At 37.5% G+C, this 26,459-nt stretch overlaps 1 protein-coding gene across 2 annotated transcripts in view; it reads left to right on the top strand.

Moving 5' to 3' along the window:
* pappa (pappalysin 1) overlaps positions 1-26,459 on the top strand; it is a 104,101-nt gene that overhangs the window by 64,108 nt on the left and 13,534 nt on the right. Inside the window, exons 14-21 of one of the 2 annotated variants that reach the window (XM_023960629.1) lie at positions 3,812-3,986; positions 14,315-14,498; positions 14,679-14,880; positions 14,969-15,203; positions 17,742-17,889; positions 18,049-18,164; positions 21,927-21,998; positions 22,951-23,049. In XM_023960629.1, coding sequence (XP_023816397.1) covers positions 3,812-3,986; positions 14,315-14,498; positions 14,679-14,880; positions 14,969-15,203; positions 17,742-17,889; positions 18,049-18,164; positions 21,927-21,998; positions 22,951-23,049 — 1,231 coding nt within the window. The remainder of the gene's footprint in view (positions 1-3,811; positions 3,987-14,314; positions 14,499-14,678; positions 14,881-14,968; positions 15,204-17,741; positions 17,890-18,048; positions 18,165-21,926; positions 21,999-22,950; positions 23,050-26,459) is intronic. The other variant, XM_023960630.1, reaches the window with a different exon arrangement.

Here is a 26,459-nt window from a genome sequence, read left to right as displayed (position 1 = left end):
GAAAGAGTATTTAACTTAAAACTTAACAAGTGTTTAAAGAAACAGATATATGGATAGATGAACTGATATGATGATTGGTTTTCTTGCATTTTTTTGACACCCTAAACTCTCAGCACACCTAGACTTGCCTACCCTGATCTTCCACCTGCACCATATAGTGGGGCTAAATCCTGGCCTGGATAAAAGTCCCAGAAGCCTTTTTTTTTGTAACTTTAGGTGATGACAAGTCACCCTACTGTGATCTTCCCTTGGATTTAGTACCGATCAATACTATTGCTGTGCATGTTTTCCTTTATGTTTCTTGACATCATTAATTTGAATTTTTGCACACAACCAGCTTCCATCCCTCATCTGCCTGTGTGTTGTTTACTTGTCAGGTTGTTGGTTTGTTGATTTCACAGAGTTCATCATCATTTTTCAATGTTCCCATCTGCTTCCCATGCTTTTACACCCCCCATGTGCTCCTCACATTTGGCAAAACTGTCCTTCTGTGGTGCCTTCTTGTTCTTCACTTTCACATCCTCATATTTTTTCTCCTTACTGCTTTGCTAAAATCCTTACTTCTCCCCTTTTTTGTGCCTCTAGCTCCCACTTGCCTCCTCTCACTCTCCTGGACTAAGCTGCACATTTCCCGTAATACTTCTGCCTTCACTAAACACCACATCCCTCTTTTCTTTTCTGAGTTGTTAACAACAGGATATATCAACATGACTCAGTTTTATGTTAATTGCTTGTCTACAAGCACATGTATGCTTTTACTCGTTTTTCTGTTTACTTTTCCCCTTGAGTCATTGATACATCTGATACATAAAAAAATAGTTTTATTTGTGAAAGTAGTATCCCAGGGACACCACAAAGTTATCTTTCTTAGTCTCCTTTAAGCCTAAACGTCATGTGCTTTTTTATTGATGCTTTGTTTTACAGTAGCATACTTACAGAAGAATAGTTTTTCAGATATTTAAATGTAATTCATGTCATAAATTCCAGGATGACTTGCAGGAAACCACTAAAAGATTTTTTTCAAAGCCAAAGTGTCCACAGGGAAGGATTCCAGACTTTTTCTTTTTTTTTTACTTTGTCTTCAAGCCGTCTCTGTAAAGGACTGCTAATGAAACCTTTCTAAACAATCTTCTGCTAATCAGTTTTGTGGCTAACATGAGCTGATCAAATTAAATTCAGTTAAGGGGACAGATTTTGTAGAAAATGAAGGATTTGAGGTTCTACAGTTGAAACAAGAACACAAAAAATTCCTTTTCATCTTGAGGGTTTACAAAAATAACACTGGGAAATATGTGCAGTTTCCAAATTGCCACTCTAATGAAAAAAATTAAAACATGATATAGACAGGTATAAAATAAGAATTGGCCCAAACAGAACAATCCACTGTAATTTTAAAGGTTTTAGGGGGCTATGTGGGGGTCGGAAAGTGTTTTTGTAACCCTTGTGCTATCCTAGGGTTACTAGGTCCTAGGGACCTAACCTTTGTCCACCTTTGTCATGGTAGGGAGAACACGTCAATGTAAGGGTGGGGTAATCTAAGATAGCACAAGGGTTAATCAAATCCTTAATTAGTTGTTAGTAATTTCAAAGTAACTTTGTTTATTTTAAGTAAGTTACTACGCCTCCCAAAAGTTATTGTCCCAATATTCAATGGTGACAGTTTCTAATGTGCAGAAAGGTACATCTCAGATTCTACAAGTTTCAATCACAATGTTTACTCTAACTTTTGTCGGAGCACATTTAGAAGAAATTCTGCCCTTCAAATGTTCATATTTTTCATCCAAAATTAATAACTGATATCTATCAGCTTAACTCTTTAAGACCGAAGATGTCAATGGTAATGGATGTCAATGGATATACTGTAACTTTTCGACTGTTGGCGATCAACGTGAATAAGCAAATTCTGACGCAGAGAAAACAGCTTTTCATATTAGCTTTGTCTCGATATGCGACACTTTAGGTTAGTACCAGCGCAAAGCCACTTTCGCTGCAGCAGAAATCACTTGATTTACATTGATTGCGCAAGCACTTAATTGTTGTGTTATAAATTGTGTTAATGAATGTGTTAATCGCGTAAACGGTCGACGAGTTACAGTAGTCAACAGAATGTCAACACTGGAGCTAAAACTCTGGTGCTAAAGAGATAATTCTAATAAGAACCAAAAAAAAAAAAGAAAAAAACAGGCATTTGTAGTTAACCATCTAGCATGACAGAGGAGGGTTCATGATTTGGGATTGTTGTGTACCTACAGAATGTTGGCATTTTGCAATCAATGAATCTGCTATAAACTAAATTTAGAGTATTTCTAACAGCCCCACTCCAATGAAAATGGTGTTTTGGTGTGTTTTACCATGTTCTTGTATCAATTTTCTGAGGATGAAGGGCATATATAATCCTTATATAAGGTAGAAATACTATAAATATAACCCTTATATTGCTGCCCAAACTTCCTTTGATCAATGCGATAATATTCATAGTGTCAATATTACATTGTGTCAGGGTCAAAATTGACCTGTTTTCACACTTGAAGCTAGTAAGGGACTGTGTAAACAAATGGATAATGGGAAGTGAGGGAAAGCTTATTCCGCAACGATGATCTCCCCCACAACTCAAATGTGATTTTCGAATGAACTACTGCCGCACTGCAGAAACTATTCTCTTCAAAAAAAAAAACAACAACATTTTTTTGATTTTGGCTAAAAATTGCATAATCAGAAAAGACCACTGGAAACGTTTTAATATAGATCAAATAATGATTGGAGTGGGTCTTTAAGGGGCATCAGTCCGATACATAAAAGCTGAAACTCTATTCAGTTTCATGATCTTCATGACTTTAGAGGACCTGCTTCAAAAGAAACTGGGAAATACAGCAAGACAGTAATTCCAAGAACACCGGCAAGTCGTCAACAGAGTGCCTAGTGCGGAAAAGAATTAAAGTTTTGCAACAGGCCAGTCAAAGTCTAGACCTGAACATTACCGAAATACTGTGGCAAAATCTTAAGAGAGCCGTGGATAAATAAAGGCATGCAAAGCTAAATGAAGTGAAGCAACACTGAGAGGAAAAGAGGAACAAGTCTTTCACAGAAAGGACTGATATTGTCGTACACAAAACATTTATCAGAAAAAAAAAGGATTCCTTTCTTGGTTTCTTTTTATTTATTTATTTTGTTCCTGCATGATTGCATTAGAAGTGAGAATAAAGAAAAGTACAAAAACAAATTCCATTGTTGCATAAATGACTTTAACAATGTTTGGCCAGACTTGTTTTTTCTTCGTGCCCCCCGCCCCTGATTCCTTCCGTCCCGTCTTGCTCCTCTTTTCCCTTTGACTTGGTAGGGGAACTCTATACGGTTCAATGTGGGCTGTTTTAAGAAGGTGCCTAGGGCATCCAAGCTTTCCAAGAGCATTAAATGCCTTCTCCATCAGGCTACTGACACAGAGCTGGGACCAAACTCTGTCATCATAGCCTGTGCACAATCTATCCTGTTGCTCTTATATTCACAAACTATGTGCACACAGACACCCGTTTCACATGCACATGGCAATCTGTTCTCCATGTGGTTTATTGATTTGATATGTTGGACAGTCATTGATGGATGGATGTGGTTGACTCAATGTGTAGTTTGTGAGCAAAAGTGAGAACTGTTCTATGTGTGAGTCTGCATTATTGTTTTTTTTTTCTCAACATTACTGTTGGTTGTGATTTAGAATGTGGTTGTAAGCTTCTCTTTTTCTTTCTCCACTCTGTTTCTCCTGCTTTCTTTTACCAACCCCCACCACTTGCCCACACACACACACAATCCCTGGTAGTTGCGTACATTATTCGTGCGAAGCCATTGACTGCCAGGAACCATTAATCCGCAATGCAGAGCTAAAGTGCAGTAGCCCTGGCCGCCACTTCAACAACGGAGACCGCTGTACCATCTCCTGCAACTCTGGATACGTCCTGCAAGTCCACCAGGATGACGACATCGTCAAGAGCCAGGTGAACACACAAATGCATGGCAACACAAACGCACAAGCTCATGACACAAAAATGCACGCTTGTCAACATGCACAGCGGTGACCGTGAATGCATTAATGCAGAAGGTGGAGCGGGAACATGTGTACGTGTAAGTCCAGAGCTGAGCATGCACAAACACAAAAAAACAAGCAGGGAAACAGCTGCAAACAAGCCTCCTTTCTGCTTTACTCTCCCTCTCTGCATTTATTTTGTCACCTGTGAAAACTAGGCTTGGCACGGCAAACCTCCAGAGAGGATGACATCATAACCATCCAGGTAGATCAGTGCTGCATCGAAAAAAGTGGCTCCTCAGTCCCCCTTTTCTTGTTGGCTCGCCACGCATTTGCAAACATTTCACACATGTGCCAATGCACGCAGGCGGACAAACGCCAGCACGCTCGCGTGCGTGCTCTTCTTCTTTACAAGCGCAGACATAAAAGTGTTTAGTCTCTTGCTGAGCACGCTGCACCATCACCTCAAACAGTCACTTCGTGGTGCTACTCCGCTGGGACGATGACATCATCCCTCTCCCTCACTCCATCCCTGCTCATTTTTTGCACACGTTGAAGTCTCTGTTTAAGTGCAGAGCTCTGCTATCATGAAAAAAGGCGTGCATATCCCATGTAGACATGATATAAGTAGACATTAAAAAGCTGTCTTCTGTATTCAAGTGGATGTACAGCCCAAAATTAAACAGAAGAGTTGTCATCATCTAGGTGCAGTTTTTCTTATTAAGTCTACTTTCTGAAACGAGTTTCTGGAAGGACAATGTAGCCTAAAAACAGCAAAAGAACATTAATCTTATGAAGAAAATCACTAAAAAGCAGTAAAATGACCTGTCCATGCAGGAAGTCATTTTTACTTAAGAAATCCTATAACAAAAATAAAAAAAAATAACCTATAAAACTCAACTGTTAGATAAAATGTTTTAAATTTGAAGGTTATACAGCCCCAAAATGAATATTTTTTTGCTAGTTCTAGGCAAATGGTTTGTTACTTTTTGAGTTTTTAGCTGCCTAATTGTTGTTTATTTTGAATATATTGTCATAAACTGATGTTATAAGTGGAAAGGACATACTTGAGAACTAAAGAAGAACACGATCGGCCCATCTTAATAAATCCTCATAAAATCTAAATCCAGCACTTATTCTTAGAAAATAAGTCTATATATCTATTTGAAAACAACAACAATGAATGCCAGTCTAACATTTATTGAACTTTATAACAGGATCCTTAATTTTGAACCAAAAATTGCGGTACAATTTGATTTTTATTAGCCTAGAATCACGCTTATCAAGAGGGAAAAAGGATTTGCACTCATTTAAATAATAATTTCTTTAATTCTAGATCCTAGCTCTAAATGAGACAAACAACTCTAGACTGTGTTGATTCTGAATAAACAAAGAAAAGTTTGAAAGGTGTAGAACAAAGATAAGTTAAGACAACATTCCAACCTGGTAAAAATAATGAATGTCTCAAAATAAGGTTTGAGATCTTTGCAAGGTTTAAATAGTTTACAGTTTACTAATTCAATGTTTAATTGGAGCTTTTGAAAAGATGTATATTTTTAGGTACATTTTTGATTTGTTGTGATTGATTATCATGAATTAATGTTCTCTGAAGATAATCAATCTTAAAAAAGCACTTGATTTTGTTACTTGAAAAGACTGATCAGAACTGGATTACAAAAACTATGCAAAACTATAAAATGACTCAGTAGGAATTCTTCCCTCTCCCTTTCAAGCAATAAATCACGCTCTCCTTGACCTTAGTTAGTGATTACTATATTTAATTAAGCAAATGTGACTGAAACGTGTCTTTGTTTTACTTGTCTATTTTTTATGCATCCATGCATTTCATCATTTCTGTAATGAGTTTGACAAATCTGTGATTTTTCTTTTGTATCGACTACAATTAATGCTTGAAACAAAAACACCGGTAAATCAAATCAAATCAAATTATAGTTAGTGTGGAGAAGCAATACAGAGAGAAGCGGGACAATCTTCTGTTTTCAATTAAATGCTACACCAGTAAAATAAGACTCAGCTAAACTCCATTGTTACCTTAAAACAATGTAAATGAAAGAGGGCGGCTCTGCCACCACAGGAGAATGTGTACTCTGTAGTTGACTGGCAGCTATGCTCTATTGTAATCACTGGCTACCTTGTTACCACCTTAATTGACATGACAGAGGTGCAACAAACCATTGCATACTGGTGTGGAACAAAAATCTCACACAAGGATGAATGAGGTTAAAATGGGTGAAAAAAAGATGATTGCAACTTTACTGACATGGTGCTCCTGTGGACCAAAAACATGTTTCAACTTTGTTTGTTTTTTTCACAGATAACCACATTGCGAGTTAGTACATGCACAGGACAATTCTTTATGGGTCTTGACAGATTTTTTAATTGGAGGAATTTGATTGACAGCGTGCCATGTGGCTATTCATCAATGTCAATTTTAATAATAATAAATCATGCTTCCCAGTGAGCGAAGGGCAGGAAAACATGTGTAGTGGGTATAAGAAGGAACAAAGAAAGAGGTAGCGCCATGGCAAACTGGATTTTATTTGTTCTGCAGATGCTTGCCTCAAATGGCAACTGACAGTTCAAAGGTATTTAGAGGACTCATTATTTATGAACCTCCAAAGCAGAGACAATGTTAGTAGAACATGCTAATATGCCAGACAGAAAGCAAGGCATTTTATTTCCATAAAGTTAGAGACAATGATCTAAATGTGACAAAATTCTGACAATCTGGGAGACCTCCCTTGGAGTCAGGGAAATCCAAGAATCAGAAACAGAGTTTGATTTGTTAAAGACTGGAGCTGGGAGAAAAAGGTGCAGAGAGTTACCCACAACCACATCAGAAAAAACCCAAGTCAAACACCACACTAGATAGTGTGACTGAGACATTGTTATCACAGAGAGTGTCAAAACAATCAGCTCGATCTGGTGATGGGGAGCAGGCCTTTTACTGCTGCAGAGAGGAGGAGAAGAAAGCACATCAATGTACCCAGCTCTGAACAAACCAAAGCAGGAAGAAGAGGGAGAAAACAAGCAAAGAAAATGTGGTAGGGAGGGTAAAATGGAAAAGAAAATGTGGGAAAGATTTCTTTATTTTAATGCTCTTTTTTTAACTGAAAGGATTTCAACTTTGGCTGAAATGTGTTTCTTCAATATTGTTATTTATCCATCTTTTGAACAAACTGAGTCCCGCTCTGGGTCACAGGGTCGTTGGAGTCTATCCCGGCTACTGTTGGGCAAAGGCGGGGGGTACACCTTGAACAGGTCCCAGTCTGTCGCAGGGCCACACACTCATGTTCACACCTAGGGTCAATTTAGAGTCAGTAATCGACATGTGAAGCACGTTTTTTGACTGTGGAGGAAACCGCAAAAAATCCACCCATTCACAGGGAGAACATGCAAACGTCACAAAGAAAAGTCCTAAGCAGGATTTGAACCACTGCTGGGCAAGAGTGCTAATCACTACACCACCATTCACTTTCCTGGTTGGAAAAAAATATAGAAAAATATTGGAAAATTTCAGGGGGAAAAAAGAAAAATAGATTGTGATTATTTTGATTGTAATAAGAATATTTTCAAAGCTTAGAAAGACAATAAATAGTTCCAAACAACTTGATTTTTTTTTTTATTAAACGTCTCATTAATTATTTTCGCAGCAATTTGTGGAGGAAACGGAATGAGACATTTAAGCCAATCTGTTACTTACAGGGCAGCAGTCTTTGCTTGTTTTATTTAAAAAAAATTTCCAACCTGTTGCTTCACATTTGCACAAGAGTTAAAAAAAATAGGGAAAAACACAACTTTAAACTTAACTTTGTGAACAGGACAAAGGAAGGCGGGGAAAGATGATCAGAATCATATCATAAAGTCAAATGATTTTTCTGCGAAGATGATCATACTGTGGGTTAATGCCATCAAAACAACCAGCACATTATTGATTAAAAAATATTATTTAACCCTTGTGCTATCCTAGGCACTTTAGCCAGTTTAGCTCGTGCTGGTTTGCGGCGCCTTCCGTCCGTGAAACCCGGGTTCGACTCCGGGCTGCTCCCTGTTCCCTTCTCTACCTCTGCCGGTCCCAAGCCCGGTTTGAGAAGGTTGCGTCAGGAAGGGCATCCGGCGTAAAACATTGCCAAATTTACCATGCGACTCGTTCGCTGTGGCGACCCCTGATGGGAGAAGCCGAAAGTGGAAGGAGAAGGCTATCCTAGGCACTTTAACATCTAGACCCACTAGACAGTGCGCTGAACTTTTTTCTTCAATGATTTGTGATCTTCACTGGTTTCCATGGATTACATGAAATCCTCTCCACCTTTATCTACCTTTGTCATGGTAGGGAGAACACGTCAATGGTCATCTTGACCCCAAAGGATAGCACATGGAATAAAAGGGATTATATTGTTAAACATTTTTGTTTCCTACAAACGAAAAGCAGGAAATATATCAATCCATTCATCACTTAATAAGCTGATTTTTTAAGATGTAATAATAAAGGGTGCATAATGAAAGCATATTGTTTATCTTAGTTTTTTTGCCACCCATATTTTCCTGGTTTTCCGCACTAGACAGAAATCTGCACTTGTTTCAATCCTTAAATCCCTTCATTAGAAAATGACTGTCTCCTGTGTGCAATGACAGTAATTTTGGGAACACCACCTTCTCAAGAGCTATCGTGGCTTTAAATTGTGTCTCTGAATTTCTATATGTGCATTTTATTGCAGTGCAATTTACCCTGTCACTGGCTCTTTTTGAAGTGATAAGGGAACACTGAGTGCTGGCGCTGATCAAGGCACGTCATTTTCACACATCACTTTCTTTTTATGTGCTCTTTACGCCTGAACATTGTCTGACATCAATAGCACTGGTGAATCTAAATTTAAACTGAACTGAGGGACCTTATGAGACGTTAAAGTTGGGACAAAAGAGCCTAGAAATCTTTAGCAAATCTGCTATAACTTGAGGACATGTTATATTGTTTTATTGTTTTGCAGAGAAGTCAGATCATTTTCTGATAAAGTATCATTAGACCCAATTTATGCAAGTTAGAAAAAACAAAAACAAAACAAAAAAAACAATACATCTGCACCTTTTTAAAGTCGTTTTAGGTCATAGCATGCTGATTAACATAGAACCCCTCAGCAATTTCCAAATACCAGCAAAGGCCTTTTGGAACATCGAGTTATTTGATTATTTGTTGTTGTTGTTTTTTATTTAGCTAACTGTGGACAATTGATGGGTGGCTAAGGAGCGCCCCATTGGCCAATTGCAATCTTGTTTGCAGAGAAGCGTTCTGTTTTGTGCTTTTTCCTTCATGTGGTTTTTGTTAATAGAAGTGAGAGCTGTAAATTCGAAATTAGTTATTGCATCAAAGAACAAGGTATTTACTTAAATCAAATAAGTGCGACTCCCATCTCAAGTCCCTGCAGAGCTGAATTGAATGTGTTAGTGTTACATAGGGAAAAAAGGTAAAGCATTCAAAACAGAATGCTTGAAGACCACAGTTGGGAAACATTTACTCAGTTACTTCATCTGATTCCACTGTAGTTAAAAAAATGAGTTAGAGGGAAGAGAAAGTGACTATTTTGAAGAGGGAATTTATGGTACAAAGACTGCAAGAAATGTTTTGAAGAAGTGGTAGAAGTGTCTGCCTTGAGACTGTTAGGTTGGGAGTTGAAATGCATGGTTGAGTCATACCAAACACTACAAATGCCTCCTTGCTTCACACTGAGCAATAAGAGGTTAGATTGGGATGCTAAACCTCCAAATGGTTCCAGAGTGTGGCTGTGTTTGCAGCTCACCACTCTCCCAGAGGATGGGTCAAATGTGGAGAACAAAGTTCATAGGTGTGTGATAAACTAATGGGACTCTAAAGAGGTTGGAGGGTATGGTTGCTGACTTTGTAAAACTATCTGACATTTTTTGCAAGAGAACAAAGAAGCAGAATTAACTTTTAAAGGTATAGAAGATAAAATGATGATGGGTCTGGTAATTACTTTGTCACACTGTCCGTGTACAGTGAAGGGAAGCCACCTGTAATTCTAAAAAAAAATTAAAAAATCACTAAATCAATAAAAAAATAAGAGCTTGTGAAATCAAAATTAACATCCCCTTTGTAGTTTTCCACAAGGAAACGGTGCCTACCCCACCTTAGATTAGTAGATTCTGCTGCATTGTTAACAATAGTTGAATATAAATCAGATGTCCTGAAGTTATTGTGCTGCATGGCAATTGTCAATAAGCAACAATTCATGGAAATATGCAATCAGCTAGAATTTGTATTTTACTTAAAAGAGTGTATAAAACTATCCTCCTCTTCTTGTCTGACTTAGATTTAAGAGTAAATTAATTAAACTGTCATTTCCCCCACCCCGCCATCAATCAGCACTGAAAAAAAGCCCTTGATAACAACAGCAGTCTGAGACTGCATACTCCTGCCAAGGTTGAATAGAAAAAACCCTGGATCCAGATGTGGACGCACGTTGACATCAAAAGCTAATCTCTTCTGTGTTGTGCCATGCTTCACATCTGGTAAAACGTTCATGGAAATGCATACACAACTTTTGGAAATTACCTTTTTTTTTTTTTTTTTAGAAACAGAAAAACAGACAAACATATCACATTAGATACATTGTCAAAATAAAATCAAAAGCAACAATGTCTTTATTCAGGGAATCCTGAATTCTGTCCTTTTAAAAAATGTATTTTCACTATGATTGTGAGTCTTATTTGATAGCTTTTTGCTGTTTTAAGATCAGTTGTAGGGCAGGAAGTTTTGAGATTACTAGTTTATAGCACATAGGCCGACTTTTTCCAGAGGGAATTTGGTCTCACGCCGGATTTTCAATGGTCTGTGGTGTGTCTCCCTTGCTCTGCATAAGATGTCCACATCACCACCGTCAGTCAGTTTACATCGTCTACATTACTTCTCCGGTCTACATCCCCTCTTTCCTGGCTTCCATGGAAATGGTTTGTCCTGCCACCCCAGTGTCATCAACATCCAAAACTTTGACAATCAGCTCTTCACCCTCCTCACTGATTCATTAAATGATATTTTAAAAAGTACATTTTTATCATTTTTATTTTGAAAGTAAGACTGAAACCCGGATCTATTTCCCATTTTTCCAGGTTTTTGCCGCAAATTCAACAGAAATAGAACTCCTGCGTTAAGGTTGCATTGCGGAGGGACAAGATGGAGGCGATGTAAACATTCTATTGATTCATGAACTTTCTATTTTTTTGTGTCAACACGACACAACCAAGACACAACGCAAACATACCTGTGTAAATCATTCACCAGTTCTGTTTGGACTAAATTTACAATATTCTCTGATCTGGATTGAGTGTTAGAAGCAGTTTCAAAGCATAACTTTTTTTTTTTACATCCCCAAAACACCAACATGACACCAACACATAATTAGGGGTCAACATCAGCTAAATCCTCAATGGTCTCTGAACTCACAGATGTTTGCCAATCACATTGCCTGTTTACAATGATGCAGGAATGACATCAACCTCCACCGTTAGCATTGTTTCAAAATTAAACGTGAAAGTTTTAAAAAGTTCTCAGAACAAAGTGGAACTGATTCCACTAATTTTTCAGCACGAACCCTTGTTTGAATGCTGCCCCAGCATCAGCCCACATCTGTTGTAGGAACTTTTTTTTAACAGATTAGTTGCATAATATTTTATACATTCAATTATATTTTTTTCACACATGCCAAACTTGGCACAGCCAAGTGGGACTTTAAACTATAAAGTGGCAAATGATCTCAGTGAGTTTTTTTTTAAAGGTTTTAAACTTCTTAGGATAGTAGTAAAAACATATTTGTATAACTCATTGTGCTTAGAATGATAGCTTTATAAGGATTCAAGATTCAGAATATGTCTCAATATCTGAACATGTTGAACCACAACATGACGAGCACATGTACGCTTGAATTTGACAGAAGTTTATTGCAGATGGATGTAAATTTATCGTGTTAGTGCATAATCTGTTATATGTACATTGTGTTGACCAAAACTTTGCACAAGCTTGTTTCAGTTTGTAACTTAATACACACAAGACTGCACATATGCACTCATGATTTATGCCTTTATTTTGAAGTCAACATTCAAACACCAAAAAGAATCTTCTGTTTCTTCCATCCAGACTTTGTCTACAACCTCCCATCACGACCAATTCTTCTCTCATTTATTTTTGAGAAGGTATTCATATGCACTACATATGAGACTTTGTCGGATGTCTAAATATGAAAGACGCTTATTTACTTTGAGGGAACCTGATACTGTTATTCAGTTTCATATGATGGGATCAAGATGAAAGATTGTTATACACTGGAAGAGGGAGAAGGTTATGAGGCAATAGACTTGTAATGTTAAGTGAGTCCATCTTGTACGACCCTAAACTTTGGCTTCTCCTCTGAAAAGATGTGTGATGTAAGTGGTGGTGAAAACACAGGTTTTCCTTTTGCAATTTTTCTTTTTTTATATATACTTAGAAGGAAAAGTCAAAATGATTGAGCTGTAACAGCTTTGTTGTGAGATTTCTTGGCACAGCTATTAATTACGGCATTCCTGCTGCATTACACAGTACAGTTTAATGGAAGTGGATGAAAACAGTTGTGGTCGTGGAAATGCAGTGGCTTCCCATTTTGTTCTGCAGCACATCGCAAATAATTTCCAGGTAATGGAACAATTGAAAATATGAAACAAGCCTTCACCTTCTGTTCCCAAATTTGATGCAAACCAAATGTTGCTGATCCTTTGAACTGGAAGCAGGTTGTTCAATTGAGCAAAACTCTGTTGCCTTTGATGTTAAAACGTCCAACTAAAATTAACCTAAACATAGTAGATACTGAAGCTTTTCCAATGTTTGTTGCTTTTTTGTCACTCAAAGGCAGAGCTAGAACGTTTTACATGGTACTTTGGGGGTGTTGGAAGGTTAACAAATGAAAACCGCATAGTGGAAGGCTAATACAAATGAAAGGATCAAAAATATGTATTTCAAACTGTTTTATTTAATTAATGTATATATTTATGTTTTCATTTTATTTTATCTTTGTCAGTAATTATACTAATTTTGACTCCGAAATTGGGGGACAAATGGGGGCCAACGCTTTTTGCTGGAGGGGCCACTGCCCCCCTTGCTCCCCTGTAACTCCTGCACAAAAGCTCAAGGGGGTATGAATTTGTTTCAAAATTATCTATCCTTATTTTATTAGAGCTTGCTATTACAAATATTTAGGGGAGTGGTTTCAATTGGCAGGTGGGTAAACTATTGCTTAAAAATTAAAAGAGCTTTTACATTTAACATTCACTTTGTCCCACCCAGTTGCTGGAATCTATGCCTCCCACTTCATTTCTGCTGTGCAGAGATCAATAGGTGACATCAAAGATTATCAATTTATATATTGAGAGAGAGAGAGAGAGAGAGAGAATTACATTTTTAGTTTTAATTTTAGGAGTGTTTCTCTGATATTTTTCCAACAGAAAAACATCTTTAGATTGACTATAAATATTATTACAAAAATGATTTTATAATAAAATGTTATGAACAGGGTAAAAATGTTCTTTTTTATGGCAGTTTAGGTTATCTTTTGCATATTCTGCCTGTTTTTGCACTGCTCTTATCGTTCCTTTGCACCCTGTTCAGGCTAAATGTGGACAGAAGGTTGCTCCATGTTGTTTTGCAAGTGTTACAGATAATACCTTCAACCTGAGAAACTTGCCCTAGAATTAATATGATGGACGTTAGTAGTAGTAGTGACATACTTGAGATGCTGAAAATATCTATTGCTGTGTTAGTATCATGACTCCCCAGTAAGCCGGGAACAATAAATTACGGATCAAAGGGAAATCTATCTAGTTGAGTAATCCAGGCCTGGAAGACATGCTCCCTGTCACACTACCTTCGAGGACAATCTGTTTTGGGTCAGAGCTGATTGTGCAGTTGTTGGATATCAGTTGTCTGTGTGGCATGACTTGACCTTACAAATGCTATCAGCATTTACTGAAGCTGCTGAGTGGCTTGCAAGTTTGCAGTGAGCTAAGCATCATCAAGGTTTGCTGATTGGAGTGAGTACTGAATTGCTATAATCGTTTTAATTAGGGAAGCATTTATAGAAATTGCATGCACATTTACCTCTCAAATCAATATGCAAATGAAAGCTGCGTCAGTGCTCTCTTGTACATATAGTTTGCAACAAAAAATTGATAAAAGAATGGTTTACTGTCCACACTTATTCATTCAACTTTCTACATCATCTGTGGTTTGTGTTCTAGTTGGATTCTTCAGTGACTATAACCTGTGCAAATGGGAAGTGGAACAAGCAGGTGTCGTGTGAGCCTGTGGACTGCGGTCTGCCAGACAAATATCACGTGTATCCTGCCCATTTCAGCTTCCCTGAGGGCACTACCTACGGAAAGAAGAGCACTTTTCAGTGTCGAGAACCTGCACAGCTTCTAGGTGAGGTGCGGGGTGGAGAGCTTTTACTCATTCCTGCTCTTGGAGACACACAAACTAAAATGTATTGCATGTCAAACATATGTGCTGTGGAATTTTGATATGTTCTAGGTATATTCTGATCCTTTACTTGCCAGATTAGCAGTTAAAGAGCTAAAAACGTATTTTGTTTTTTCTCCACAGGCACAAACAACACTCTTACCTGCCTAGAGGATGGTTTATGGTCCTTTCCAGAGGCTCTTTGTGAGCTTCGGTGCCCTGCCCCTCCCCCTGTGCCTAATGCAGTGCTCCAGACCAAGCGTTGCAATGACACAGGCCTTAAAGTTGGCACTCTTTGCAAGTACAAGTGCAAGCCAGGCTATCACGTCGCTAAAAAACCCAAGAGGTGAAGAAAAATAAGATTTATTGTTGAGATATTTGATGTATTTTTTCACAAAAAACAAGTCTCAAGTCAGTTTTTCTGTTCCTATCAGACGGGCATTTAAGCGTCAGTGCACCGAAGATGGCAGCTGGCTGGAGGGAGCATGTGAGCCGGTGACCTGTGATCCTCCACCAGCCATTTTCCACGGCTCCTATTACTGCACTGACGGCTTCCGCTTTGACAGCGTCTGCAGACTGAACTGTTCTGATCCTGCGGGTAATACTGCTCTCGCGGCTAAAGGAGGCTCTGCCCATACGGTGAGGCTGCTGCACGCTCAATGCAAGCAGGTCTGTCCATCTCTTCCCTCTCTTTCTGATCTTCCTTTACCTGAATTCCTTTAGTCATAGACTTTACATGTCCCACTTTTTCTATCTTATTTTTTCCCCTAAATATCCTTAGTCTGATTTTTTGTTGTTGCAAAAGCAGTAGCTCATGTCACACAGAGCGTACTCATTTAGGCCATGGTGTCCACACTGGACAAGCAGGAGAAGGGGCTTCCTCTTTTTCTACTGTTTACTAGCGCAGCAACAGTTGGAAGAGACTTCGTGCCAAATGTCAAAGCGGTGCAAATCTTGCAAATCTTGCTCCAGGCTTTTCTTTCGGAGCTCAGTTCTGATGCATAAAAGATTTGGTGGCATAGAATTCCATTCTGGATAGAACCGCAATTATCAACTTCTATTCCATGATCAATTGTCAAGCGGTTAGCACTTCCGCGAATTAGAAAGGATGCCGTCCAAACATCACTACCCAAATCCGAGTCCCCGATTGGCCAAAAAACGACCTGGTTTAACTTTTGATGCGTGTTTAATGGCTATTTGTTTTACATAGACCCCGAAAAAGGTTGCAAAAATGTATGTAGCAATGTGTGAACGCAAGAGTTGAAGCCTATAATGCTCAAGTAAAGCAAGCTTTCATAGACCTTTTATTGAGAGTGGCCTCTTGAACGAACATTGCAGAGGACATTGCAAAGTTACATTGCAGTGAATGTAACTAGAGACTAAGCATGAACATGTAATAAACATATATACCGGTAACACTTTATAACTATCCGTTATAGCTAGTTAACAAATCATTAGTAAACTGTTAGTTAGTGAGTCATAAATGACTAGTTAAATAACTGTTAAAAGCTTGTTAAGGATTTAGAAATGTATCTTATAGACAGACATCAGATAACTAACAAGCTTTTAGATAGTGAAGTAATAAAAAAATAGGTTTTTCTGTGTACCGTACTTGACCAAAGAAACACCACAAATGAAGTGTTGAACACTGTTAATTCCTTTTACACATACTGAGCCATCACATGGCAGATCAGTTGAATAAAAGAGACCCACAGAATTTTGAAATAATGCCAATGGCTTAATGTTGATCCATTTGTTTTTCTGTTCTGCACAAAAAAATTCAAAATTCTGTGGGTCTGTTTTATTCTACTGATCTGCCATGTGATGGCTCAGTATGTGTAAAAGGAATTAACAGTGTTCAACACTTCATTTGTGGTGTTTCTTTGGTCAAGTACGGTACACAGAAAAACCTATTAGTGGAAGACGGTTGAGATAGAGCATCTGATATTTTGCACATTACATATTTTTGTTGGTTGAACTTGTCCCACCCATTTGCTTTTTGACAAAGCTTCACTAGTAGATGGTTAACAAACTATTAACAACTGACCTGTAAAGTGTGAGTTAATATACCAGTTAATCATTATTTATTCGTTTGTATATGTTATATTGTAAAGTTGGAATTGATCCTCATTTACAAATAGTTAAGAAAGGAGGAATAGCTGCAACTTTATAATAACGTCCCAGTTAGATGTTAAAAATTTTAAGGGATTCTTAACAAGTAATTAGTAAGTAATGTATTAACCGTTTCTTCATGATCTGACTAATTAATAAGGTACAGTTAGAACTCATTAGTATGCAGGTAACAAGTCATTTACATCTCACTAACTAAAAGCTTGTTAGTTATCTGCTGTCTATCTATAAGATACATTTTTAAATCTTTAACAAACTTTTAACGGTTACCTAACAAGTCATTTATAACTCGCTAACTAACAGTTTACTAATGATTTGTTAACTAGCTATAACCGATAGTTATTACCTTTAATAGTAGGTAAACACTGGATAAAAAAACGACATATGGTATTGTTTCATTTTTCCCCCAGCATTTTCCTATTATTTGGAGAAGTGTTGGTACAGTTCAGGTCCATTCCAATGCTAGGTTAAAATGTTTTGCATTTTAATATAACTCCATATTTTTGAGCACCTTATGATGAAAATAGCAAAACAATACTTTTTTTCTTCCCTTGTTTTTGTAATTTTAAATAAGTTATGCCATATGTGATGCTTTTCATGTTGGGTAGTGTTTTCTTCATTTTAAAACAGCCAATACTAAGAAAAATATGATTTTTGTATTTAAAAATGTAGAGGTGAAAGTGTACTTTCTAGGTGTAATGACGACCAAAAAAAAAGTGTGCAAGAAAGTGTGTTCCCCCAAATCACCCTTAAATCTGATCTTACTTATCTCACCACACACAAACCACTCACCCTGTCTCCTCTTAGCCGACTCATTTTGATGCCATTCTAGTTAAATTGTTATTGATTTACAGAGTAGATCTGCAGCCACAGACCTTTGAAATGTGTACACCTTTTAATCTGTTGTGCCTCTCAGGTGCTTTGGGTTGGATGGTTGATAAAAAATTGTATTGTATTTCTCCTTATGCAATTTGATGCTCCTTCAATGTTCTTGGCTATAGGGACTGTTTGCGTACCTGTGTGTGGGCATGTCTGTGGGTGAGTAATTGTGTTTCTGTCACGGCATTTGATTTTCAGGGTGGAGGGTCCAATGCAATCCGCTGTAGGAAGGATGGCAACTGGACAGGGTCATTCCGACTGTGTTCAAACAGCAGGGGCCAGTGCTCTTTACCTCAGAACCTCCATCATAGTCTGCAGTACACATGCAAGCGGGGACACAGCATAGGTCTGTGCACGCAGTTGTTTTCCCAAACCTCTGCTCTTCCTTTGCACTCTCACCTTGTTTTAATTTCCTGTTTAGAAAAAGACTTAAGACATACAAGTACTGCTGCATACAGTTCTAAGAATTTCCGTGATTTCTGCTTGTCTCACACAAAACACGCAGGGGAGGAGTGCGAGCTGACATGCAGGGAGGTTAACAATGCAGTGGTGATTCTCCCAAGCAACATGACGGCTGAGAGTGTCCTGAAGGAGCACTGGAGGAAACCGCAGAAAGTCAAAGTGAGTCTGTCGAACGTAGTTCACAAAGTTCTGCATGAGTCCTGTAAAGACACCTGCATCCCGAACGCCATTGCAAACATTTGCCGAAAATATTTGCCTTCGATGGAAACTCTACAAACTATTTAATTCTTAAAAATGATTAATTCTCAATTTACCTGTTTCCTCCATGGTTTAAATAGGACAAATAAACGCTTCAGACAGTATTTTTGCACAAATATCACTAGTAAATGAGGTGTCATTAGTGATTAGTTGGTGGGTTCACAGTATGTGTGTGTTGGTATAGGGCGGTGGGGGTGAGCACATTTATGAGATGAAAAGAACTTTACAGCACTCATCCTTTTAATTTTATTTCTCCCATTTCAGTAAACCATTGTCAGCAAATTTAGAAAAAAAGCACTTTCAATCAACTAGATACAAAGAAAAGACATTGGCATGTAAAAGAGGGTTTTGTAATTTCCCCTCACTCCCGATTACACCCTTTGTTTTCATTTCAGTGTTCCACTGAGTCAGCATCTTTTCATTATGGGGGGTTGGGCATTGGCAGGATCATGTGGACAGATCATTTTCTAATGGATTTGTAGAAATGATATAGTGTGTCCTCGGTTGAGATGATGCTGTTGGATCCAAAAGGACGTTAAGACGGTGATTGTTGTAGAGCAACACGGGAGGTCAGGAACATCAAGTTTTTTATTGGACAGTGTCAACTTGATAAATTATCTTTTGTCAGCTGTGATACGCTTTCAGCATTTTTTTTTTTACTGCTAAATTAGGAGTTGCATCATTTTGTTGTACAGCAGTTTTTTTGCAGGTGATCGACTTTTTTTTGCATTTGTTTTCAAGGTATGTCATATTATTTCCAAAACTTAGAGAAGAAATATTTAATGTCTAAGATGACAAGATATGAAAGATATGTGCCAAAAATCCCCCCAAACGAAACATTAGTACTAAATGAATATGAATGAAAACAATACTTTAGCATGCAAAAAATGGCAGAAACCATTATTATGTGTAATCGTAATATTTTTAAGGCATTGAATGTCCAAATTTCTGTTGAAACAGACTTGCTCCATATGATTATGGACAATGACAAAAACTATGTGCATCACTATTGTGATTTTTTATTTTTTTTACAGATGACATGGTTCGGTCTCAATCAATTTTGCCTTTATTAACTTAAAAAAAGAAAAATCTTCTAAACTTGATCACATCCAGAAATTTTTGCTCAACAAAAACCCTTGTAAAGTTATTTATAAAAATCATAGAACATTTTTATTTAACACCATCCACACCATTTGTTTGCAATTGTGTCGTCAATCCTATATGTAATGTTTGAACAGTTTGGATAAATAAAGTTTTATCCTATAAATGTACTAGTAATGCACTTCTTCGGCTAAATTCAGAATAAAAAAGTTACAGTTTTCAACCAACACCTCACAAGCCCACAGCTTGAATCAAAGAAGAGAGCGATAAGTTATTTTGCAACAAAGTTCTCTTTAGTTTGAATCTGAATGAAACATTTGAATAAAAATGAGAAGATAGGATGCATTTTCAGCTGTGCATAGAGAACAAAATCAGTTTTCTGATGACCTTCCTAGTTCTGCTTTACAAAGAGAAATATTGTTCACCTTGATAAAACATGCTGATTAATTACCCTTAAACTAGTTGCTTTTCGGTTTCTAGAGTGACCCACTTAGAATTATGTTCTCTATCCCACCACTACCTCCACTTCCTCCTCCTCTTCCTCCCTTTGTCTCCTTGTCTCTAATGATTCTGTACTGCAAGGCCCCTCCCCCCTCTTTATCAGCAAAATTACCCTGTCGGCTTGCTGCAGAATTAGTCATTTCTATATGACATGACCTCGTCTGCGGTGGTGCTGAGATAGAGATCTATTTTTATGCCATATGAGTGCCCCAGGGAGACAACGGAGGGTGAGGATCCCATACGTAGTTAGGGGTGAGACCAGGCCACAATCATGGATTATCTTGATTTACGACTCTGTTGAGACGGTAGAGAAGGAAAAAAAAAGGAAAGTAGAGACAGAATGGGGAAAGAAAAGGAGATTCTGGATGACATCATGGGAGAAAAAAGCAAAAACAGAAAAAGTACAGAAACTGGCAATAAAATTAACCTCAAAAGTAAAACGTTCACCCTATTCTACTAACCATCTGCTTACTTTTGGACATAGAGGTGCTCCAACCAGAGACGTGCCCACATTTGACTTGGCAGCATTACATCACAACAACAGAAATCTTACTCCCACATCTCTGATGTCTTCAGGGGCTGTGTTGTGTTTTTTCTCCACCTCCAAGGCCTGATCTCTTGTTTTGCATTGATCTGCTGACAGCACTGAAATAAAATATACCTTAGGTTGCAAAAACAAAACAAAAAAAAAGCGTTAACTTTGTGAGATATTAGGACACATTAAGTCTGAGAATCTGACCATCTGAGGTCAGCTGAACCTTTCATTGGCATCTAGTGATAAAGATAGACCTTCCATGCATATACAGTTCATGCAAGTGTGCCGTGGCATTACACGCTTACTTCATGGCCCCTCATATCAAACTTTAGGGGACAATCCCTGTTTCTTTCTTGCCTAAACGCATCATATTTAGTTGCATTTCAGAGGAGAACACAGTGAAAGACCAGGACAGGGTTCCACATTTTCTGCAGAAATATCTGCAGTCTCTTGCTGTCAAGTAGAGCCTCTCTTAAGACTTAAACTACGTTCACACCGCCCTCGGTAATGTGCGTTCAAGCTGCCACTTTCAATTAAACGTTTATGTAAACATATATGCGCGTTTCTGGCTTTCGTGTACAAAAACTCTTGCCACACAAGTTTCTACTGCCATTTTATGGTTGAACATGGAGCCATTGAACATGCACTGAAATTTAAACCAAAATTTGACCAATCAAGCACACTGATTTTGTGGTGACAAATGGATAACCTCCTCTTTACGTGCCAGCCGTTCGGAAATTGATCATGGAGGAGAAATGAATAACAGCAGTTTGTGCCCGGCTGGATTTATATGATACCATGTCTTTCACGTATCGGAATAAAGCTGTGAAAGAAAAAGGCTGGAGCAAGAACTGCAAGATTTGCACTGCATCGACTTTTCGCACCAAGCCTCTCCCAACTGTAGGTGGAGAACAAAAGCTAGAAAATAGTAGAAAAAGAAAAACATAAAGACTCCGGTCCCTGCTTCTCCAGTCTGAACATCGTGTGCTTAAAGCAAGTTTAACGCATTCTTGAACGCGTGTCGCATGCACAGTGTGAACAAAGCATCAGTCATAAGAAGAACAACTTTTATGAAGTTAAACATTTTCCAAATCAATTTGTTCCTATTTGTTCCAAGGTGTTAAAAAGTTTTGGTAAGAAATCCCTTGAGTTTCTCCCGAACTCCCTTTGGTAAGATAGATAGATATTTATTTGTCATTGTCATGCATACAATCAAATTAAAAGTGCCTTCTGGTCAGTGCAACATTCATACATAAAAAAAGTAAACAATTTACTACTAAAATAATAAATAATGCATGCAACTACATAAAAAATGTTTCAATATTGTTAAGAACCGGAGAAAAAAAAAGAATATAAAAACAAATAATTAATATAAGAGAACTCCCAAGCTAACATAATTTATAAGGAGAGATCCAGGTTTAACATGTTTAACACTGTCCAGTTTAACACTGTTACTCTGTTTTTGAGGTATGTTTCTGTGCCAACAATTAAGAAAAGCAAAATTTGTTTTATTTTTAATTTTTCAGAGTATACTTTGTACAATGGGCCGGAAATGGTACCCACCTCCAGAGTTGCTCCACTGCATCAAAGGATGTGAGGTAAGATTTTTCCCTACATTTGATATGCATTCATGGAGCAATGCTTTTCTCCACCACGTGGTGATCTAATATACTTTAATTCTTTGACCTTGCTTGACCTTTGATACGTGAAATGCAGAATATAAAATTTTATGAGCAGTACTTGGCCAAATGACTGCAGACAGACCATAAACTGGCAAATGCTGTGCAAGTAAAGCACTCAAAACATAAGCGATGACAGATTTCTAGTCGCATCGGGCAATTCCAAGCCTTATCAGGGTCCCATGCTGTGTTGAAATGAGAATATAAAGTTATTTCCCTCCCAGGTTTCAGTACTGTTTACAGTAGCCGTTTAGACATCCACGAGCCAGTTAACAGAGCTGCTGCTGCTGCACTACATGGGTGTCTCCCATCAGACTAATAGTCATGGACAACTAATTCAGTAATCTGATGTAATCACAGTTGTTTTAGCTCCTGCAATATTCCACAAGTGTGACTGTGTCAACAATAGCCAAATCTGTCTTTCGTCTAAAACTGGTCCACTTACAAGTGAATTTGACACAAGGGAGAGTTCCACTACACTTCATGGAAGAATGATGTCATGTGCTCAGTTAAAGCCATTTGGATAACCTGATTGGTAACCAAAGTGAAGGTGGAGGCTGGGCCTGTTGAAACAGACTATTAAGGCCTTCCTAATAAATCACCTTACTGGAGCATTTTGTGTTGTGAATAGTTTATGGTGTTGTCAGTTTGATTTACAGGTCTGGTCTGACTAAGGGCTTAACAAGTGACATTGAAGAATGAGGAAAACTTAATGTATCATATTAATCAGCAAATTCATTTGAATACTTCCAAAATGCTAAAGTGGAATCCAGAACTGAGAGCTTTGAATGTTAATAGCAGCTCAGAGGGTGGTTCGAACACATGGGTAAAAGTTTTTGCTTTATTGCTGGTTTTTCTTTCATTTTTATAGCCGTTCATTGGAGACAACTACTGTGATCCTTTCAACAACAGAGCCTTCTGCAGCTATGATGGAGGAGACTGCTGCCAATCCACTGTCAAGACCAAGAAGGTAGGCCTGCTTCTGCTTTGGCGCGAAATGCCCTCATTATTATAAGTTGCGTACAAGAACAGTAAAATAAGATGCAGTTGTTGTTTAGATTTGTACCTTTCCTGAGGTAATGCAAAAATCATGAAGTTTAATTGTGTATTGCCCTTTTGGCAGCCCCTACTCCACTTTTAATGGCACTGTTGTAAATACCTGTCACAGTAGGCACAGCTCTGTTGTAGGGTGATTTTTTTCCCCTCCATTTACAGAAAATGTCTGGAGTAAATTAGAAAATCTGGGATGAAACATTTCCAGATTTATATAGAGTATTATCTGCTTGTGTGGAAGCATTAGCCAAATAGTAGGCAAAACAACTCCATAAAAAGTTCTCTGTTTTTGTGGATAAGAGAGCTAATTTAACACAAAAAACGTGACCAAAGTATAGTCTTAGTTGCAATCAATGCACTGATTTTGGAAGGAAATATTAATCATGTTAATTGAAACATTTTTTAGCTACCTGACTGTGTTTCTCACTAAATGACTAAATGTAATGCAAGCAAAAGATTTAAAAAAAACAGTTTGAGTCTAGATAAACTCTGTTAAAAATATTCCACTATGTTAAAAGTTTAGCATCCTTTAACCTAGCATGTATAACCGTATTTTCTGCACAATAACATGCACTTAAAAGCCTAGTTTTTTAAAGGTCAAAATGTCAGACTGTTTTTTCACAAGTTCCAAACAATATTTGGTGTCATAGTTTGGGTTAGGAGTTAGCGTAGTAGGAATAATGTTTTTTTTTTAGCTGTATCAGTCCGTTTTTTTTAACGTGTCTCAAACAAGGTTGGAAGTTTATGGCGCAATCCCTTTTAGCGTGGCTAACGTGCAGTGCAGCATGCTACAAACAAGAAGTGGAATTACTGTAGCATAAACGTAGTCTGATTGACGGACTTATCCTTGACTAGTAAGACAAGAATGTCAGTTAATTGCGCTTTTAGTTGACTTAAAAACTTTCTAATAATAAGGACAGGAGCCACGAGGTGGCAGTATGGTGCCAATGTGTTGTGAAAACACCTTAAAAAAAGAATAAAAATGACCTGCTACACCAGACTGTATTAAATACTGTGTATCTCTGGGAGATTTACTGCTGCAAAATAAGTGAAATACACAGATGCCAACAATTTAAAGAACTTCTTTAAATCAAAAAGCAAACTGTTAAAAAATAATCTACAACAGTTTAGGTTGCGTTGTTTTTTTATCCTTGCCGCAAGCACACAAGCTTCACTAAAATGAACACATATTTTACAGTGTTCACCCCTCCTTAACAGTTTTGAAAACCAGTAAAGAGTAGTTTTTATTCAGCTTTAGTGAAACAAATCTACCAGTAGGGTAAGTTAATACCTTTTTGAAAAAAAATCAACATATTCAAAGATTTTGGTTAATTTTTTCAAACTACATAACATTTGAAACTCCTTCAACAAGCCACATTTTCTTTTAAACCTGTTTTTGAGTGTAAATTAGTAGTAGATAGATTAAAGAGTCAATGTAAATGATCTGTTTCCTGGTGTTTTGTGTGTGCCCATTCTAAGATTTCTACCTGAAGTGATTAGCTTTCAGTCTAATTTATATAAAAAAAATACTTCTGCCAGCACTGAATCTGCTGTACTCAAGATTGACATGAGGTTGTGCTTGTCAATAACCACACAAAATCAATTTCTGTGGTAATAGATATTAATTTGGATGGGTGCTTAGTGTGACTCCTTCCATCCTGTTCCTGGCAAGAGATGTGAAGCCAGTTGTAATGTCCGTTGTGCAGCAGCTGTTTCTGTAGCCTGACCTGTTCCAAAAAACCTGGCAAGGGACCTCAGTTGTGCTCCTGGTTAATCCATCTGTGTTCCGGCCTGGATCATTTTTAAGCATGTATCTCAATGACCATGTCAGCATGTCTTACTGCAGAACTTCTTCAGTTACACTAAAACATCACACATAGTTGCTATAATAACTTTTTTTTTCTATACTAATAGTTGCTCAGACAATCTGGAATTTTAATATTTTTTCTTTCAGTCATACCAGATTTTTTGTCATACTTGTTTTGCAAAAACTTCATTGGGTCGCCTGAATTATTTCACAAACTAACGTGATTCAGTTGTATGTGGGAATTTATAAAAAAGTTACAAACTGGGAAAAAAGCTTTAGGTTTATGGAGAAAATTGTCTTTCTGAGTGGACACACTTTCATACTACAAAGAGCAGCAGAGGTCTGTGATTTGTATTGACACAATATTCATAACTTCACTGTCAAAATTGTGGTGTAGATGGAAGCAGAAAGTCAAGGAGCAACCCTGTGGGGAAGTGACCTCACCCTTAAAGTGGGTTTTGCTGCCGCTGACTGATGCTATCTCACCTCTACATCTTCTGACCCTGATGTAGTACAGGGGCTTTGGCAGAGCTCGCATAACTCACTTTTATAGACGGACCACAGAGGGAGTGTAGACTCCATTTAACAGCAGCAGCAAGGAGTCAAAAATTGCTCAAATGTAAAAAAACCTGATGATGTTAAGTTGTACTAATATCACATTTCAAAACTCTTTTTTTGGTTATAAATAAAAAACAGACATAAGTAAGAAGAAAAATGAATGCATGTTAGCATGTACATCACTAAACAGGAAAATGATTATTACAAAGACCCGTTTTGATGAAAGTTGTGTTTTTGGTTTTTTTAACATCCTCTTGTGGCATATATCCTGACATATATAAAAAAATTAAGCTCAAAATTTGCAACAATTTATTAAAACAGTTTATTAAAATTTTGGGAATCAGGAGCCGACAAAAAATGCAGTAGAATGTAGAAAATACACGAGGGCTAAAAGCTACAACCCTGCTCCAAGCTCAGCAAAGGGGAGGTGGAGGGGCGGGGCTACACTGCATGAAAGTTCCCACCCACAACTCAGAGGCAAATTTCAAATGATCTCCTGCCGCTCTGCAGAAATTATGTCCTAGAAAACAACTGTTTTTTTAAATTTTATTTTTTTTATTGGGCTAAAATTGCCATAATTATAATTAAAAGAGAGTTTAAAAGATGATTGGAGTGCATCTTTAATGTTTTGCCTTCTTTAGTGTTAATAATTGTTAAGGTTTTTTTTCAAATGAATGTTGTAATATAAAATGTTTTAGAGATCAAACCAACAACCATCAAACTCCAAAGTAAATTAAAAAACAAAATAAAAAAGCATGCAAGCAGAAATTCATAGGAAAACATTTACTTTACATTTTTCTATATTTCATTCATCTTCTTTCAACAATTGCTGAAGTGGTGTTTTAATGTTTCACATTTGGCAAAAACTGTTTTTTAAATATTCTTTTTATATTTGCCCATTATGGTTTCAGATTACAGTCCATTACTCTCATCAACAAAAGTTACCAGTTTATAAAAATGTG

The sequence above is a fragment of the Oryzias latipes genome, chromosome 12 (assembly GCF_002234675.1).
Source record: "Oryzias latipes chromosome 12, ASM223467v1".
NCBI classification, from domain to species: domain Eukaryota; kingdom Metazoa; phylum Chordata; class Actinopteri; order Beloniformes; family Adrianichthyidae; genus Oryzias; species Oryzias latipes.
The sequence above is the reverse complement of the archived record's forward strand: the minus strand, read 5'-3'. Positions and strand labels throughout refer to the sequence as shown.